Source organism: Tachyglossus aculeatus, chromosome 4 (assembly GCF_015852505.1).
Source record: "Tachyglossus aculeatus isolate mTacAcu1 chromosome 4, mTacAcu1.pri, whole genome shotgun sequence".
Taxonomy (NCBI): domain Eukaryota; kingdom Metazoa; phylum Chordata; class Mammalia; order Monotremata; family Tachyglossidae; genus Tachyglossus; species Tachyglossus aculeatus.
The window spans coordinates 104725970-104743259 of NC_052069.1; the positions used below are offsets into that span (position 1 = coordinate 104725970).

The window sequence follows — 17290 nt, forward strand, 5'->3', positions numbered from 1 at the left end:
TAAAAATGGTATTTAAGTGCTTACTATATTTCAAACACTGTTCTAAGCATTGGGGTACAGACAAGTTAATCAGGTTGGACACAGTCCCTGTCCCTCATGGGACTCACAGTCTCAATCAGAGGGAGAACAGGTATCCCCATTTTACAGTTGAGGAAACTGAGGCACAGAGAAGTTAAGTGATTTGCCCAAGGTCACACAGTAGGCAATCGGCAGAGCTGGAATTAGAATCCAGGTCCCTCTGACTTCTAGGCTCATACTCTATCCACTGTTCCTCTTCCCTCCTTGCTGCTCCAGCTTAGAGCCCCTCACCTTTCCCATTTTGCCATTTTTGTCCGCTGAGTGACCTTGGACAAGTCACTTAACTTCTCTGTGCCTCAGTTACCTCATCTGTGAAAATGGGGATCGAGATTGTGAGCCCCACGTGGGACAGGGACTGTGTCCAACCCAATTTGCTTGTATCCACCCCAGCACTTAGTACAGTGCCTGACACAGAGTAAGCACTTAACAATTCCACGATTATTATATTTCTGACTCCAAGGCTCATGCTTTCTCCACTAGGCCACAGTTTCTTGTGCCAGGGTCCTAGCACCTGCTGATTTACCCCTGGGATAGGTGTGCTCTTAGGACTTGTCCCAGTGGGCCTGAGATTGTCTCAGCATTTTGCTACCACCATCTCAGGACAATTAGTTCTGGAGCACTTTCGAAACCCCAGGAAGCACGGCAAATCTCACACTGATCACTGAGGCATACTCTTTGGTTAGAAGCCAATAACCAGAATTGACTTTGTCAAAAGGTTCAACAGCAACAGAAACTGTGACCTATCAATCATTGGTATTTAATGAACACTTTCTGTGTGAAGAGCACTGTACCAAGTGCTTGGGAGAGTACAATCCAATAGATTTGGCAGACACATTTGGAGTTACCCTCACCCGCCTCCCCAAACTCACTGCTACATGATTTGATCTTCCCAAGGCCATCCATCTCTTGAGTGTGCCCCATTCTCACCTTGCCTATATCCACTCCAACTAATCAATAGATCAGTAGCATTTATGGAATGATTGATGTCAGAGTACTGCATTGGGGAGGTACAATAGAATTAGTAGACACTGTCTCTGCTCTCAAGGAGCATACAATTTAGTGGGGTAGACAAATATTTAAAATAAATTACTAATAGGAGGAAGAAGGAAAGGTGGGGGTATGTACGTAAGGTAGTGTTTAATTGTTGTTGTCTTATGCTATCAAGTCTTGTCCAACCCAAAGCAATGCCATGGACACATCTCTCCCAGAACGCCCTACCTCAATCTGCAATCATTCTGGTAGTTTTCTTGGTAAAAATGCAGATGTGGTTTACCATTGCCTCACAGTAAACCCGAGTCTCCGTCCTCAACACTCTCCCATGCTGCTGCTGCCCAGCACAGGTGAATTTTGAATTGTAGCAGATTGCCTTCCACCCACTAGCCACTGCCCAAGCTAGGAATGGAATGGATATGCCTCTGCTTGATTCTCCCTCCCATAGTCGAGATTTGGCAGAATACTGGAAACTCTCCAGATGCGGCCCTGAGAGGTGATTTAAGTAATGGGGTCTATAAAATATGTTCTGAAGTGCATCTTAAAGACTGAGAATTTGTAAGTGATAAGGTGGCTGTTGGATACCTATAAAGAGGGAAGAACAGAAATGAATCAAGAGAGGCCTCTTGGAGGAGGTGTATTTCCAGAAGGACTTTGAAAATGGGAAGAGCTGTGAATTGTCAGATTTTTGAAGGAAGGGAGTTTCAGGCAATGGGGGCAATGCGAAGTAGCATGGCCTATTAGAGCATGGGCCTGGGACTCAGAGAACATGGGTTTAATCCCAACCCCACCACTCATCTGCTGGTTGACTTAATTTCTCTGTGTCTGTTATCGGTAAAATGGGGATAAAATCCTCCTCTGATTTAGACTTTGAGTTCCACGTGGGACAGGAACCGTGTCCAACCTACCTTATGTCTACCCTAGCACTTAGAACTGTGCTTGACACAAAGTAAGCATTTAACAAATACCATAAAAAAACAGGAACTTGCTCATAAATGCCTCATCCTTATCGCTCATCAACCCTTCAACCACTTCTTGCTTTTACATATTAAATGGTATTTAAGTGCTTACTCACCATGTGCCAGGCCCTGTACTAAGCACTGGGGTGGGTATAAACTAATCAGGTTGTAATTCGCTGTTCCACATAAGACTCACAGTATCAATTCCCATTTTACAGCTGAGATAACTGAGGTACAGAAAAGTTCATTCATTCATTGTCATTTATTGAGCACTTACTGTGTGCAGAGCACTGTACTAAGTGCTTGGGAAGTACAAGTCAACAACATATAGAGACGGTCCCTACCTAACAATGGGCTCACAGTCTAGAAGGGGGAGACAGACAACAAAACAAAACATGTAGACAGATGTCAAAACCGTCAGAATAAATAGAATTATAGCTATATGCACATCATTAACAAAATAGTGTAGTATGTACAAGTAAAATAGAGTAATAAATCTGTACAAATATATACAAGTGCTATGGGGAGGGAAGGAGGTAGGGCAGAGTGGGGGTATGGGGAGGAAGAGAGGAATAGGGGGTGCAGTCTGGGAAGTTAAGTGACTTGCCCAAGGTCACATAGCAGACAAGTTGCAGAGTAGAATTAGAACCTTTTTAGACACATCTGTATACTTGGCTGATTAGGTGTATATAAACACACATATGAACATATATTTAGGTATATAAATAGGTGTATATATGGATATATATATATATAGGCATATATATGGGTGTCTATCTTAGCACTTATATTTATATGATTGAACATTCAGATTTATTCATTTTGATGACCCCGCTTGTCTGTTGCTACGTCTGTCTTCCCTATTAGAGTGTGAGCTCCTTGTGGGTAGGGGACAAGTCTTGTGCTCTGTTGAGCTTTCCCATGCCCTTAGTATGTTGTATTTCATTCAGATGCTCAAAAAGTAATAGTAATAATAATGATGGCATTTGTTAAGTGCTTACTGTGTGCAAAGTACTTTTCTAAGTGCTGGGGAAGTTACGAAGTGATCAGGTTGCCCCACGGAGGGCTCACAGATTTAATCCCCATTTTACAGATGAGGTAACTGAGGCCCAGAGAAGTTAAGTGACTTGCCCAAAGTCACAAAGCTGACAATTGGCGGAGCTGGAATATGAACCCATGACCTCTGACTCCAAAGCCTGTGCTCTTTCCACTGAGCCATACTATTGTTACTGCTACTTAAGAGCTCTTGATGAATCCCATCTGCCCAGTGTGAACACCCCAGAGTCCCATATCCTTTGGACACCTAGCATAGATTCTCCTCATGTCTCTGTCGCTCCTTCCCATCTTCCCGGCTTCCTCCTCCCTCCCCTGAAATTGGCCATGTTCCAGGTGAGAAATTGCCACCCCTCGAAAAAGACTTTTCCCCCTGGGTGGGGCCCTGAGGAGTGGGGAGTCCTCTGTTGTAGAACCTTCTGGATCTTTTCCTCTTATTCACTCCTTCATTCATTGTTGCATTTATTGAGAACTTACTGTGTGCAGAGCACTGTACTAAGTGCTTTGGAAGTACAAGTCAGCAACATATAGAGATGGTCCCTACCCAACAATGGGCTCACAGTCTAGAAGGGGGAGACAGACAACAAAACAAAACATGTAGACAGGTGTCAAAATCATCAGAACAAATAGAATTATAGCTCTCATGTATAGGGTCAGCCCGGCCTGGATGGATACGCTCACCTTTCTTGAATATTTGTCAGGAAAGCACTTTATTACTGAAAATTCAATCAGGAATTCTACTTGTTCCTCAGTGGAAAAATAAATGGTTTCTTTAGGGCGTCCAGATCCTGCTAATGAGTAAGCATGTCATTTGAAAGAGGCTGCATTGCTCAATTTTGAGACCTTTACTATTTTTATTTTTATCAATTATGAGCAGCATGGTTATTTATTAATATCCATTTGGTCAGAGCTAATGCATTCTGTATGTCAGAACATAATGCAAGCGAGAGATCACAGGGAAAATTATGGAAAGATCTTAGAGCTCAAAGAGGTCCTACTCTTAGAAGATTACTTCCGAATGAAAGTGTTGGTAATGACTAGGATATAAATTGAGAGTAGATAGACGTATAATGGCCTTTGCCTATTTATTTCTGGACTTTGTTATTTTACACTATTTCTGAGCAATGGCCTTGAATTTAGAGCATACTGAGAGGGAGCTGACAACAGTAGGACTGCATTTCTGTGGGTTTAATTTAATCTACTTGCCTCCCTCTGAGTCAGGGTCCCCTTTTCAGTCAGATTTCTCCTCTCCCCAAAGCCAACCTGATTGATTTTTAATTGTTCACCCCTCTAGATTTTGTCAGGCCTGCCAGCTGAGAATCTAAGGCTGCCCCCGACATATGCCGCTTTCTGGAAGTGTTCGGTTTCCTCTGACTTCTCATTTTCATTTCCAGCGTGGGTGAACGCCATTATCTCCTCTCAGAACTGAGTAGGCATGAGCCTGCCTGTAATATTAAAAGCGTTTTCCTAATCCACGGAAAGTCTTTTGAAGAGCTGACATTCTAATTTTACATTCCATACAACAAGGTACTTAGAAATCAAGTTCATTTTTCCATTTCTAGCATTGCTTGGAGAATCAGGACAAAGGGGTGGAGATTTTAAAGCCCAAATAACACATTTTCTTTTCTTTTCCTTTAGAAAGTGATGGAGGGGTAATAGAGAGCATTTTACTTAATCCTAACCTGTAATAGAACCCCAATGTGAAACCGACCGAAGCAGAAATCTGAGACAATATTAACAGACAGGGCCCACCCAGTTTAATTTTCAACTCAATGCCTAAATGTGTGGTACATCAAATGTTGTAGATTTTCAAGCCGTTAATTAGTGGTTGCAAATTTGTTTGTCCTTAACAGCCTTTATTTGCATAAAGATTAAGACCAGCAAGGATAAAAGGGGGTAGCTCACAGATGGGGAAAAATACTAATAAATTAGTGGTCATGTATAAAAGATAAGAAGTCTTAGATCCCATTTCCATAAGCTTTATTAAAATTGAAATTGTTTTTTCACATGTAGTTACTATTTTCTCCATTGATCCTTCTGGCATGGAGTTCTATCATGAATTGGAGAATTAGAGAAATTATTGCAATGGAGGTAGACATCAGAATATAAATTACATTTTGTTTTTCATTACAGCAGCAGAAATACTACCTCAAACTTGACCTTTATTACATTTATTCTGTTTAGAAAACAAGACTTGGCTGCTATAAAAAGAATTTAGTTTAATTGGGTGACTATTAATACATTTGCAGCATAGAGTAAAGAAAAGCAGTTTACACATTTTTCAAATGTTATTTTGATAATGAAGTAGTTTTACCAAAACTTGTGTTTTTCTTTCTTGATATTCCTAAAATTTGATTTTAAAGCATCAGAGAATGCTCATGGATTCATTTTTATATTGCTAGTGTTAGTATCAGCAGTAAGTTAAAACAAAGTAGAGTTCAATTTAATTTTGATAAAAATATCATTTTCATTAGGGAGTTTATTCATTCATTCAATCGTATTTATTGAGTGCTTATTGTGCGCAGAGCACTGTACTGAGTGCTTGGGAAGTACAAATCAGCATCATATAGAGACGGTCCCTACCCAACAACGGGCTCACAGTCTAGAAGGGTTTCCTTGTGTTCCTAAACTAAGCTGAGATGATTTCAATATAACAACTTTTCACATTAACAAACACAACCCTGAGGTTCATTAAAATGCATTTACCATAGAAACATGTTCATATAGCTTCTTAAACATAATTTTCACTAATATTCAGACCAGGTTGGGGGAGAGAATGCTAAAAACCTCCCAGGGGATCCTTTTATATTTCAAACTCTTTATATCATAGAATAATGGCAGTAAAAATAACCTTAGAGATAAATCAGTCCATCCTCCTGTCTCTTGAAGGAACAATGCTCAAATCATCCCCTAAAGTTATTCAGACTGGGATTCAAGTTCCAGCTCTGTTAATTGTTACAGGCCTGTGTGTGTGTGTGTGTGTGTGTGTGTGTGTGTGTTGCGTGCATGTGCTCGCGTACACACCTTGGGCAAGTCATTCACCTTCTCTGGGCTTCAGTTTCTTCGCCCCACAAGAAGCTAAGTGGAAAATGGCAGCCTCTGTGTGTCCTTTCGTTCCGCTGTTGGTGACAGAATATGGGACTAATGGGTCGTGAGTCTAGTCAAGGTGCCATTGCTCATGATTTTATGCCCTAGTAGCACCTGGATGGGAGAGGAAGCTCACATGGTACATATCTGTAATTTATATTACTGTCTGTCTCCCCCTGCTATAGACTGTAAGCTCACTTTGGGCAGGGAATCTATTGTTGTATTGTACTCCACCAAGTGCTAGTACAGTGCTCTATGCACAGTAAGCATTCAAATACGATTGAATGAATAATTCTTAAAATATCCAGAGAAGGAGATCGTTGTTTGTCAGAAAAATATCTGGTATAGAGACGAGGTGAGCGGGAGAGAAAGAAGATAAATTGTTGGCTCGGGAAAGTTCCAAAGGATGCCAAGATATCTTGGTGTCATTTACAATATTGGTTTAACCTTTCCCTCTACTTGGAATCTAGAGTGATTTAGTAAAGGCTGTTTGTCTCATGAATTAGGCTGTCTCATTTAGAGCTATGGATGAGGTAGTTGAATTCTGAAGTGAATCCTCAAAGATGTTAGAGATAAATAGTAATTATTTGAGATCTTAACAAGAAATGGAACAGGGTGGGATTTTAGTGTCAAGTTGCAATGAATATTTTTATATTATCCATTATTTATTATTTATATTCATTATTATTATTTTATCATATTTGCTTAGAGTAAATGCCAAATGTTTAAAGAATTCAACTATATCAAGATTTCTAATTTAAGCACTGAAACAAGCTGAGGAGAGGAATTCTCTTCAGGGAGGCCATTATCACCTGGGAAGGAATTCCCCCTCAGCATCTATACGTTCTTGCTGAAGGATTGAGGGGTAATATTGCCTCCTTGGAAGGTAATATTTGAGCCACAAACAGAGGGAAATTTGAAGGAGAAAAGACAGTCAATCAATAATATTTACTGAGAACGTGTGGTGTGCAGAGTCCTGTACTAAGTGCTGGAGGAGGAGTACAACTTCTTACTGAAACCTAGCCTGTATACTTGACTCCAAGCCAACCTACTCAGCGTGGCCTTGTGGATAGAGCACAGACTTGGGAGTTAGAAGAACCTGGCTTCTAATACAGGCTCCACCACATCTGCTGCTTGACCTTGGGCAAGTCATTTAACTTCTCTGTACCTCAGTGACCTCATCTGTAAAATGGGGACTAAGACTGTGAGCCCCATGTAGGACATGGACTATGTCCAATATGATTAGGCTCTTATCTACCCTAGTGCTTTAATACAGGGACTGGCACAGAGTAAGCACTTAACAAGTGTCATTTAAAAACAACAACAAAAAAACCCATTCTGAATCTCAATCGTGTCTATCTCACCAATGATGCCTTGCCCAAGTCCTCCCTCTTACCTGAAACTCCCTCTCCCTTCTTAGCTGACAAATTCACATGTGATTCTTCCCACTTTCAAAGCCCTTTTAAAATCACATCTTCTCCAAGAGGCCTTCCCCGACTAATGTCTCATATCCCCTACTTGCTCTTCCTCCTGCATTGCTTAGACGATAAGCTTGACTATTATGCTGTAAGCTCGTTGTGGGCAGGGAATGTCTGTTTTTAATTAATAATAATAATAATAATAATAATGATGGTATTTAAGTGCTTACTATGTGCCAAGCACTGTTCTAAGCACTGGGGTAGATACAGGCTAATCAGGTTGTCCCATTTGGGGCTCAGTTTTAATCCCCATTTTGCAGATGAGGTAACTGAGGCACAGAGAAGCTAAGTGACTTGCCCAAAGTCACACAGCTGATATTGGCGGAGCAGGGATTAGAACCCATGACCTCTGACTCCCAAGCCCGTGCTCTTTCCACTAAGCCATGCTGCTTCTCATGCTGTTTATTGTTGTATTGTACTCTCCCAAGCACTTAGTACAGTGCTCTGCACCCAATAAGTGCTCTGTACGAATGACTGCCTATGCACTTGGATCTGTAACCTTAAAGCCCTTGCCCCACAGCAACTATGTACATATCTGTAATTTATATTAATGTCAGTCTCCCCTTCTAGACTGTAAGCTCTTTGAGGGCAGAGAACATATCTACAAACTGTGTTGTACTTTCCCAGTTGCTCTGGGACAGTACAGAGTGCAGTGCTCTGCATACAGTAAATGCTAACTAAATAGCATTGATGGATTTATTACAACTGAATAAGAAACACAGTTCCTGCTCCCAAGGAGTTTACAATCCAAAGAAGGAGACTGACAAACGTAAGCCATTTCCAAAAGACCGGAGAAGAAATAATAACTGCCGTAAGCAGGTGTATGAAAGGATATGTAGATAAATAAAGGCAAAAAAATGAATATGTGTATGTGTTAAGTGCAGGTGGATGGAAGCCATCTGTGAAGTTGAACTTAGAGAGAGCCTCCCTGAAGAGGAAGATTTTCAGGAGGCCTTCAAAATAGGGAAAGCTGGGGCCTGGTGGATTGGGTACATGGATAAGCACTTAGTACAGGGCTTTGCACATAGTAAGAGCTCAATTAATATGACTGAATGAATGAATTGGAAGAGGGAGGGAGTTCTGGGCAGGGATCAAAGGCAGATTTGCTAGGTCCTACTGCTGGCAATGTTTTAGTCAGGTCAAGGTGCTAATGGGATTTTTGACTCAAGTCAGCTCTCTATATTCCCTTGCCAAAGAGCCATGGGGCCATGCCCCAAGATTGAGAATTTTACGTCTCAGGAAGGGTGACCCTACTATGGCAGAACTGTCCTGTGTTCCCTGTTCTTGATGACTACTTGATTGGTGAACAAAATATCTGGGTGAATTGCCCACCCCTTCTCATCTGGGAAGGAAGCCACTTCCTCTCACTTCTTTGCCCCTCAAAAAAAAAAAGCTTTCTTCAAAAGCCTCAAAAAATGTCTCTCCCAGAGAGAGTGATCACAGTTCTGGGATCTGGTGTGGGTTAAATTGTCTTGGAAAGAGGATGAAAATTTTTTAAAATAAAGAATTTCAAGGGGCATCATTTTGCCAATCTTTGCTTAGAGAAAATTTCAGGCGAAACTGATTATTTACTCCCATGGTTCAGCAATACCTCATAAAAAGCAGCTGAGCGAGAGACCAAAAGATTAAAATTTTGATGTTGGCTAGATTTTTTTTTCCTCACTTGGAAGTAATTTTTGGAGTTCCTTGTGCCCCAAAAGCACTGAAGACAAGTTGGGGATGGAAACACCTCAGAGGAGAATAGGCTAATAGGTGCTTACCAGCTTATTAAAGTAATTTGATGCTTATAATGTGAACAATAGCCTCTCTATGCTTTCTGATTTCAGCTTTCCAGATATCTTTATGGACAGAAAACACAGATTTCCACCAGTTTCTGGCAGAGTGTCACCATCGAAGCTTCATTTTTCACAGCTTTCTGTAGTCAGGTATTCTCCAGATGAGCAGTTTCCATTACATTTAGTGATACTAAGCTATATGGGATTCAAGATGGCTTGGGTTTTTTTCTTAATTCTGGGTTTATTTACTCACAGATAAAATCTATTAGCAGATAGTTTTGCCAGTAGACATAAGTATTGTAGAGGGATAAGACAAAAGAATGGAAATCTGTGGCTATCTTTTTAATAATAATAATAATTTTGGTATTTCTTAAGAGCTTACTATGTGCCAAGCACTGTTCTAAGCGCTGGGGGAGATACAAGGTAATCAGGTTGTCCCACATGGGGCTCACTGTCTTCATCCCCATTTTACAGATGAGGGAACTGAGGCCCAGAGAAGTGAAGTGACTCGCCCAAAGTCACACAGCTGACAAGCAGCGGAGCTGGGATTAGAACCCATGACCTCTGACTCCCAAGCCCACGCTCTTGCCACTAAGTCATGTTGCTTCTCTATATGTCATAAGGTTTTGCCATTCCCTTTGAAATGTAAGGCCAAGCATTTGAATGCTGAATATCAATGATGGCAAATGACATTTTTCCCAAGTTGGAACCTCAGCCCCAGGATTCTGGTGTGCGACCATTTAAGATCATCTCCTTCCTGTCTTTCTAAATCCCTTCTTGCAGCCCAAGTGTTACCTGGCTGCCTCTTCCCCATTCTACCCTTGAGGGAGCTCCATTTATCCAAGTCCCCTTAAGGAATAGTTTGAATGTTAGTTGGTCAAGTTTGACAACTTGGAGAAATTCTTTAGGATGAAAGGGGCAGAAATAACATACTGTACTAATGGTGGTATTTGATAAGCACTTACTCTGTGCCAAGCACTGTACTAAGCATTGGGGTAGATACATGATGATAATCAGATCAGACACATTCCCTATTCCACATCAAGCTTGCAGTCTAATTAGGAGGGAGACCAGGTATTGAATCTCCATTTTTAAAGATGAGAAAACAAAAGCATAGAGATGTCAATGACTTGTCCTAGGTAACACAGCAGGCAAAAGTCACAGGCAGGATAAGCACCCAGGTCCTCTGACTCTCAGGCTTGTGCTCTTTCTAATAGGTCACAATGCTCCCTTTTACACCAGTTCAAGCCCATATGACTGGTATAATGTGATGCCAAGCTGAAATGTGATCAGTAGGTTGAGAACTCTATTTCTTCCTTCTATTATTAGTTTTGAGGTAGAATAATCAGTATAATCATTAATCACTTACTATGTGTTAAATGAAAGGGTAGATATAAAATGATGATAATAATAATGGTATTTATTAAGCCTTTACTATGTGCCAAGCACTGTACTAAACACTGCAGTAGATAAAAGACAATCCGGTCCCACAGGAGACTCACATTCTAAGTAGAAGGGAGCAGAGGTATTGAATCCCCATTTTGCAGATGAGATAACAGGCACAGAGAAGTGAAGTGACTTGCTCAAGGTCACACAACAGGTAAGTGGTGGAATCAGGATTGGAACCCAAGCCCATGCTCTTTCCACTAGGCTACGCTGCTTCCCTGATAATCTTATTAATCTCTGTCCCACATGGAGCTCACAATTTAAGAGGGAAAGCAGATATCTTCTCCCCATTTTACAGATGAGGGAACTGAGGCACAGAGAGGGTAAGTGGCTTACCAAAATATGATCAAATCCAGCACCCAAAGTCCATCTCCTAAATACTGAAGTTATTTTTGCAAGACAAAGCTGAGAGTTACAAGTAAACAGGGTCATAATGGTAGGAAGGACAACCAAGAATGTTGGTCTAAATTAGACCAGTAGAATAGGATATCAACACGGGGAAAGATAGGGATCCCCTCTTGAGAAAATGGGTGAAAGAGGTCAGCATGCTACGGGGGAGAAGACAAACAAGAGAAGGACTTTGGCCAGTGGAATCAGTCGGAAGGAAAATGGATTATGCCCAGGAACCTTGAGCTGTCAGTTTCAACCTGAATTTTTCTCAGGCAGCTCCTTATCGTGTTAGCTGTTGAGATGGAAATTTGTCAATCATTCATCCCTGTTCCTGTTCTTCCAGTGCCAGTCTGGGTCTGAGAAGAAAATGTAGGTCAATCTGTTATTTTAAATAGTTTTTATTCATATCATTACTTCTCAGAAATCAAACTCATTAAGGTGGTGGGTCCTGGAAAAGAATTTAGGCTCAATGTATCCTCCAGAACCCAAGAAAGCCACAAAAAAACGCTTTCTCCAAATCCTGCATTCTGTCTCTTCTGGTTGGAGTGGGGAAATTTAGTGAGGAGTGAATTGGCTTTCAGGCTCTTCTTCCCTAGTTCTTTCCTTCTGGTCATTGCAGCCTGTGCCCAAGGTTTATAAGTAGAACTGTCATCCTGATTTTAGTGGTACATTACCAGTTGGCCATTTCAACCATTATTAATTTAGGGATTAGTCTGATTCAGTCCAGGGAAACTGCATTACATTTAACCTAAGAGTCAAGAAAGAGTTCCTTGTTAGTGAGAAGCCGGTGCTGCCCCACCCTCTTTCAGAACTGCATTCATTCTTAGCGAGGCACAGAAAAGAATGAGTTGACATGGCAACTAATTTGCACGCTTCCATCACTCCCTTGCCACTTGCTAAGCAGAAAGAGCAGCAGACTCCAGGCAGTTGATGCTTTATGCAAGAAATCCCCAAATTACAGCTTTGCATTTACTTAAGCGATTTAAACATTATCCAGGTTTATGTGAGAGATCTGTATAAAAGGGAACTTCTTCAGGTTTCTGCCTAGGAAATATTGGTAGAGTGTAGGAAATGAAGTGTACTCTAGTGATGTTTATCTTGTAGTTAGAAATGGGTCTTCTCATGTGTTTCACACTGCTGTTCCCGGGGCCTCCCTAATAGCCCAAGGTCAGGGTCAATCAGCGCTGATGGAGTGCATATAATCTTCCAGTGAGACTGCACTGTGTAGATGGCCTTCCTGAATAATTCAGGGAAAAGGATAACTGTCTACTCTGTGCAGGGCCCACTTCACTTGAAATTATTTCCTCTTCCTTCAACTGACTCTTTTGTTATTTAACAATATTTAGCTATGCCTGAAAGTGGGTACCAGAAAGCTTGAAACTGCATTCTCTCATCTGTTTCTCTGACTTAGTCATGATGATTCCAGTTTTAATGAAGTTGCTTCCTGAGAATTGGGAGGAATTTTCTCATTCTGACCTTCCGCAGTCTTATTTGAGCCTTATTCTATCTGAGCCTTGAACATGTTTTCCCTGATCGTGATGTACTAGGGGCAAGGAAAAAGAATCCTGCTGTGGTTCTAATTTTTGGCTCTTCCACCTAACCAGGCCGGGTGGCAGGGGATGTCTATCTGGTCAACCATCCACCTTCCTGCCAAGGAACATTATGTTTATTTATGGGGGAAAATGCATCTCTGTTTTCTTGAATCAGCTTGAGATTGAGTGAAATCCATGGCATCTCTATTTGTAGCAGAAGGATCATTGGTACATGAGTTGGCATAAACTTTTCTAGTCAAATTTACAGTGGCCGACTGGAGTTGAGTAAATTGGTGATGAGAAATTGTAGGTGATTGGCAAGTAAGTGCCTTGATCTATATGTATGAAGCTTCAAGAATTAAGGTCCCCTTCCCTCCACCCCTGCCCCCCGCCAAAAAAAAGAAGAAAAAAATAGGTGTTGCCTTCCAGTTTTAGAGGACAATTTAACTTCTCTAGGGTCCAGTCTGGCAGAAAGAGTGTTGATTCAGGCCATTTCCTGCGAGGGAGACACACAAAGCTGCCTGGGTATGATAGGTTTGGGGGAGTTTTTGATCATCTTCTGCCACTTAAGAAATCGGTCACATCTCAAAATATTCAGCTTCAGTGAACATGTCATGGGGTGGATTTACCAGAAACATACTATTATCTCCAGAGCTTGCATGAAACAACAGTCTTGTTCCCTAAACAGATGTGTTGTGAAAACCGGCATGACAGGCTCGTCAGAGCAGGAGACGGCCTGGCACTGACAATAGCAAGGCTCTCCAGGAGGCTGGGCAAAGCATTTACACGAGTTTGCAGTCGTTCTTCATATTCACGCTTCTCCTTGCTTTTGGCATTTGGATTCCGAGTTTTAATTTCTCAAGGCAAACACAACCAGTGTATGGAATATATTTGAGATTCCTCAAGACAACTGAAATGAACCGGCAAGACAAATGATCGAAAAATATTGGAAGATTTCACCTCTCTCCCTCTGATGAATTTCACGAGACTCTAACGCTCTTAAAGGAGCTTTTCGCCAACCCGTTGCCTTGGCAGGACTAAGTCAATCAATCAGTCAATCCATGGTACTTATTCTTTTATGGTATTTGTTAAGCACTTACTATATGTTGCCAACTTGGATTTCCCAAGCGCTTAGTACAGTGCTCTGCACACAGTAAGTGCTCAGTAAATATGATTGAATGAATGAATGAATATGCCAGGCACTGTTCTAAGCACTGGGGTAGATACAGTGCTCTGCACATAGTAAGCGCTCAATAAATACGATTGATGTTGTTACGAGGTAAGATGCAAGATACAGATGAGGTAACTGAGGTACAAAGAAGTTGTGATTTGCCAAGGTTTCACAACAGGCAGGTGGCAGAGCTGGGATTAGAACCTAGGCCCATCTGACTCCTAGTCCCATGCTCTATCCACTAGGCCATGGTTTGAGCACTCACTGAGTGTGAAGCTTTGCATCATCATCATCAATCATATTTATTGAGCGCTTACTATGTGCAGAGCACTGTACTAAGCGCTTGGGAAGTACAAATTGGCAACATATAGAGACAGTCCCTACCCAACAGTGGGCTCACAGTCTAAAAGGGGGAGACAGAGAACAAAACCAAACATACTAACAAAATAAAATAAATAGAATAGATATGTACAAGTAAAATAAATAAATAAATAGAGTAATAAATATGTACAAACATATACAGGTGCTGTGGGGAAGGGAAGGAAGTAAGATGGGGGGATGGAGAGGGGGATGAGGGGGGAAGGAAGGAAGGGGCTCAGTCTGGGAAGGCCTCCTGGAGGAGGTGAACTCTCAGTAGGGCCTTGAAGGGAGGAAGAGAGCTAGCTTGGCGGATGGGCAGAGGGAGGGCATTCCAGGCCCGGGGGATGACTTGGGCCGGGGGTCGATGGCGGGACAGGCGAGAACGAGGTACGGTGAGGAGATTAGCGGCGGAGGAGCGGAGGGTGCGGGCTGGGTTGTAGAAGGAGAGAAGGGAGGTGAGGTAGGAGGGGGCGAGGTGATGGAGAGCCTTGAAGCCCAGCGTGAGGAGTTGTATTTAGATTCATTCATTCAGTCAGTCAGTTGTATTTATTGAGCGCTTACTGTGTGCAGAGCACTGTACTAAGCACTTGGGAAGTACAAGTTGGCAACATATAGAGACAGTCCCTACCCAACAGCGGGCTCACAGTCTAGAAGCTTAGATGCTTAGAGGACAAGAGAAGCAAGAGGTACTTTCCAGCCACTAAAGAACTTCAACCAATCAATGGTATTTATTGATCACTTACTGTATGCAGAGGATTGAGCAAAGTGCTTGGGAAAGTACAACAGAATTAGAAGACAGTTCCCTACCCATAATGAGCTCAGTTGTATTTAGTGAGTGCTTACGGTTTAAGTGCTTGGAAGTGTTCAATACAATACAGGTGGTAGACACATTCCTGGCCCAAAAGGAGCTCCCTGTCCAGAGGACTTAGAATGTAATGAGGGAGACAGACAAAAAGTGTTTATAAATAATGGGAGCAGAAGGAAGAACAAAAAGCCAGAAAACAAAGGGATGATTATCCACCATTGTTGTATGGTAGATTTCCCAGGCTTCATGGTTCTGACCCTCACCATTGACAAAGGAAGCAGCATGGCCTAATGGAAAGAGCACACACCTGCTAGTCAGAGGTCATGGGTTCAAATCCCTGCTCTGCCAATTGTCAGCTGTGTGACTTTGGGTAAGTCACTTCACTTCTCTGTGCCTCAGTTACCTCATCTGTTGAACAGGGATTAAAACTGTGAGCCACATGTGGGACAGGGACTCTGTCCAACCCATTTTGCTTGTATCCACCCCAGCACATAGTGCAGTGCCTGGCACACAGTAAACACTTAACAAATACGACAGTTATAATTGTTCTCTGTTTCCCAGTTTCCTCATTTGCAAAATGGTGATTCAGTACCTGTTCTCCCTTCTAGTTAGACTGTGAGCCCCATGTGGGACCTGGTTATTTTTTCTCTACTCCAGTCTTGGCACATAGTAAGCACTTAACAAATACCAGTTATTTTTGACAAACTCACCATTAAGTTTAACTCTATCCTAGTATATTTTTTGGTCCAGTATTGGTTGTGCTACCCAGGTGCTTCTTTATTCTTCACTTGAAATCATAGCGGAAATGCAGCTACCTCCCTGTGCTTCCTTACACACTTTTTCGATATATTGTTTGTTCATTCATTCATTCAATTCATTCGATCGAATTTATTGAGCGCTTACTGTGTGCAGAGCACTGTACTAAGCACTTGGGAAGTACAAGTTGGCAACATATAGAGACCCAACAGTGGGCTCACAGTCTAGAAGGGGGAAACAGACAACAAAACAAAACATATTAACAAAATAAAATAGAATAAATCTGTACAAATAAAATAGAGTAATAAATACGTACAAACATATATACATATATACAGGTGCTGTGGGGAGGGGAAGGAGGTAAGGCGGGGGGGATGGGGAGGGGGAAGAGGGGGACAGGAAGGAGGGGTCTCAGTCTGGGAAGAACTCTTGGAGGAGGTGAGCTCTCAGTAGGGCTTTGAAGGGAGGAAGAGAGCTAGCTTGGCGGATTTGCGGAGGGAAGGCATTCCAGGCCAGGGGGATGACGTGGGCCAGGGGTGGACAGCAGGACAGGCGAGAATGAGGCACAGTGAGGAGATTAGTGGCAGAGGAGTGGAGGGTGTGGGCTGGGCTGTAGAAGGAGAGAAGGGAGGTGAGGTAGGAGGGGGCGAGGTCATGGAGAGCCTTGAAGCTGAAGCTGAGGAGTTTTTGCCTGATGCATAGGTTGATTGGTAGCCACTGGAGATTTTTGAGGAGGGGAGTAACAAGCCTAGAGCATTTCTGCACAAAGATAATCCGGGCAGCAGCATAAAGTATGGATTGAAGTGGGGAGAGACAGGAGGATGATGATGATCAGAGAGGAGGCTGATGCAGTAATCCAGTTGGGATAGGATAAGCAATTGAACCTGCAGGGTAGCGGTTTGGATGGAGAGGAAAGGGCAGATCTTGGCAATGTTGCGGAGGTGAGACCGGCAGGTTTTGGTGATAGATTGGATGTGAGGGGTGAATGAGAGAGCAGAGTCGAGAATGAGACCAAGGTTGCATGCAGGCTTGTGAGATGGGAAGGATTGAAGTGCTGTCAACAGTGATGGGAAAGTCAGGGAGAGGGCAAGGTTTGGGAGGGAAGATAAGGAGTTCAGTCTTGGACATATGGAGTTTTAGATGGCATGCAGACATCCAGATGGAGATGTCCTGAAGCAGGAGGAGATGTGAGCCTGGAGGGAGAGAGAGCAGGGGCAGAGATGTAGATTTGGGTGTCATCAGCATAGAGATGATAGTTGAAGCTGTGGGAGCGAATGAGGTCACCAAGGGAGTGAGTGTAGATAGAGAACAGAAGGGGACCAAGAATTGACCCTTGAGGAACCCCTACGGTAAGGGGATGGGAGGAGGCACCCGCAAAAGAGACTAAGAATGAATGGCCGGAGAGAAGAG

General features: G+C 42.4%; 1 protein-coding gene and 1 non-coding gene across 2 annotated transcripts in view; one reads left to right on the forward strand and one right to left on the reverse strand.

The window, feature by feature from the left end:
• Window positions 1-17290, forward strand: part of TTLL11 (tubulin tyrosine ligase like 11) — a 202771-nt gene that overhangs the window by 110950 nt on the left and 74531 nt on the right. The window contains exon 7 of the mRNA XM_038745662.1: window positions 9472-9570. Within this exon, the coding sequence (XP_038601590.1) occupies window positions 9472-9570 (99 nt within the window). The remainder of the gene's footprint in view (window positions 1-9471; window positions 9571-17290) is intronic.
• Window positions 1429-1567, reverse strand: LOC119927834. The gene has a single exon (XR_005450802.1). It is a non-coding gene; the product is annotated as a small nucleolar RNA SNORA7 (small nucleolar RNA).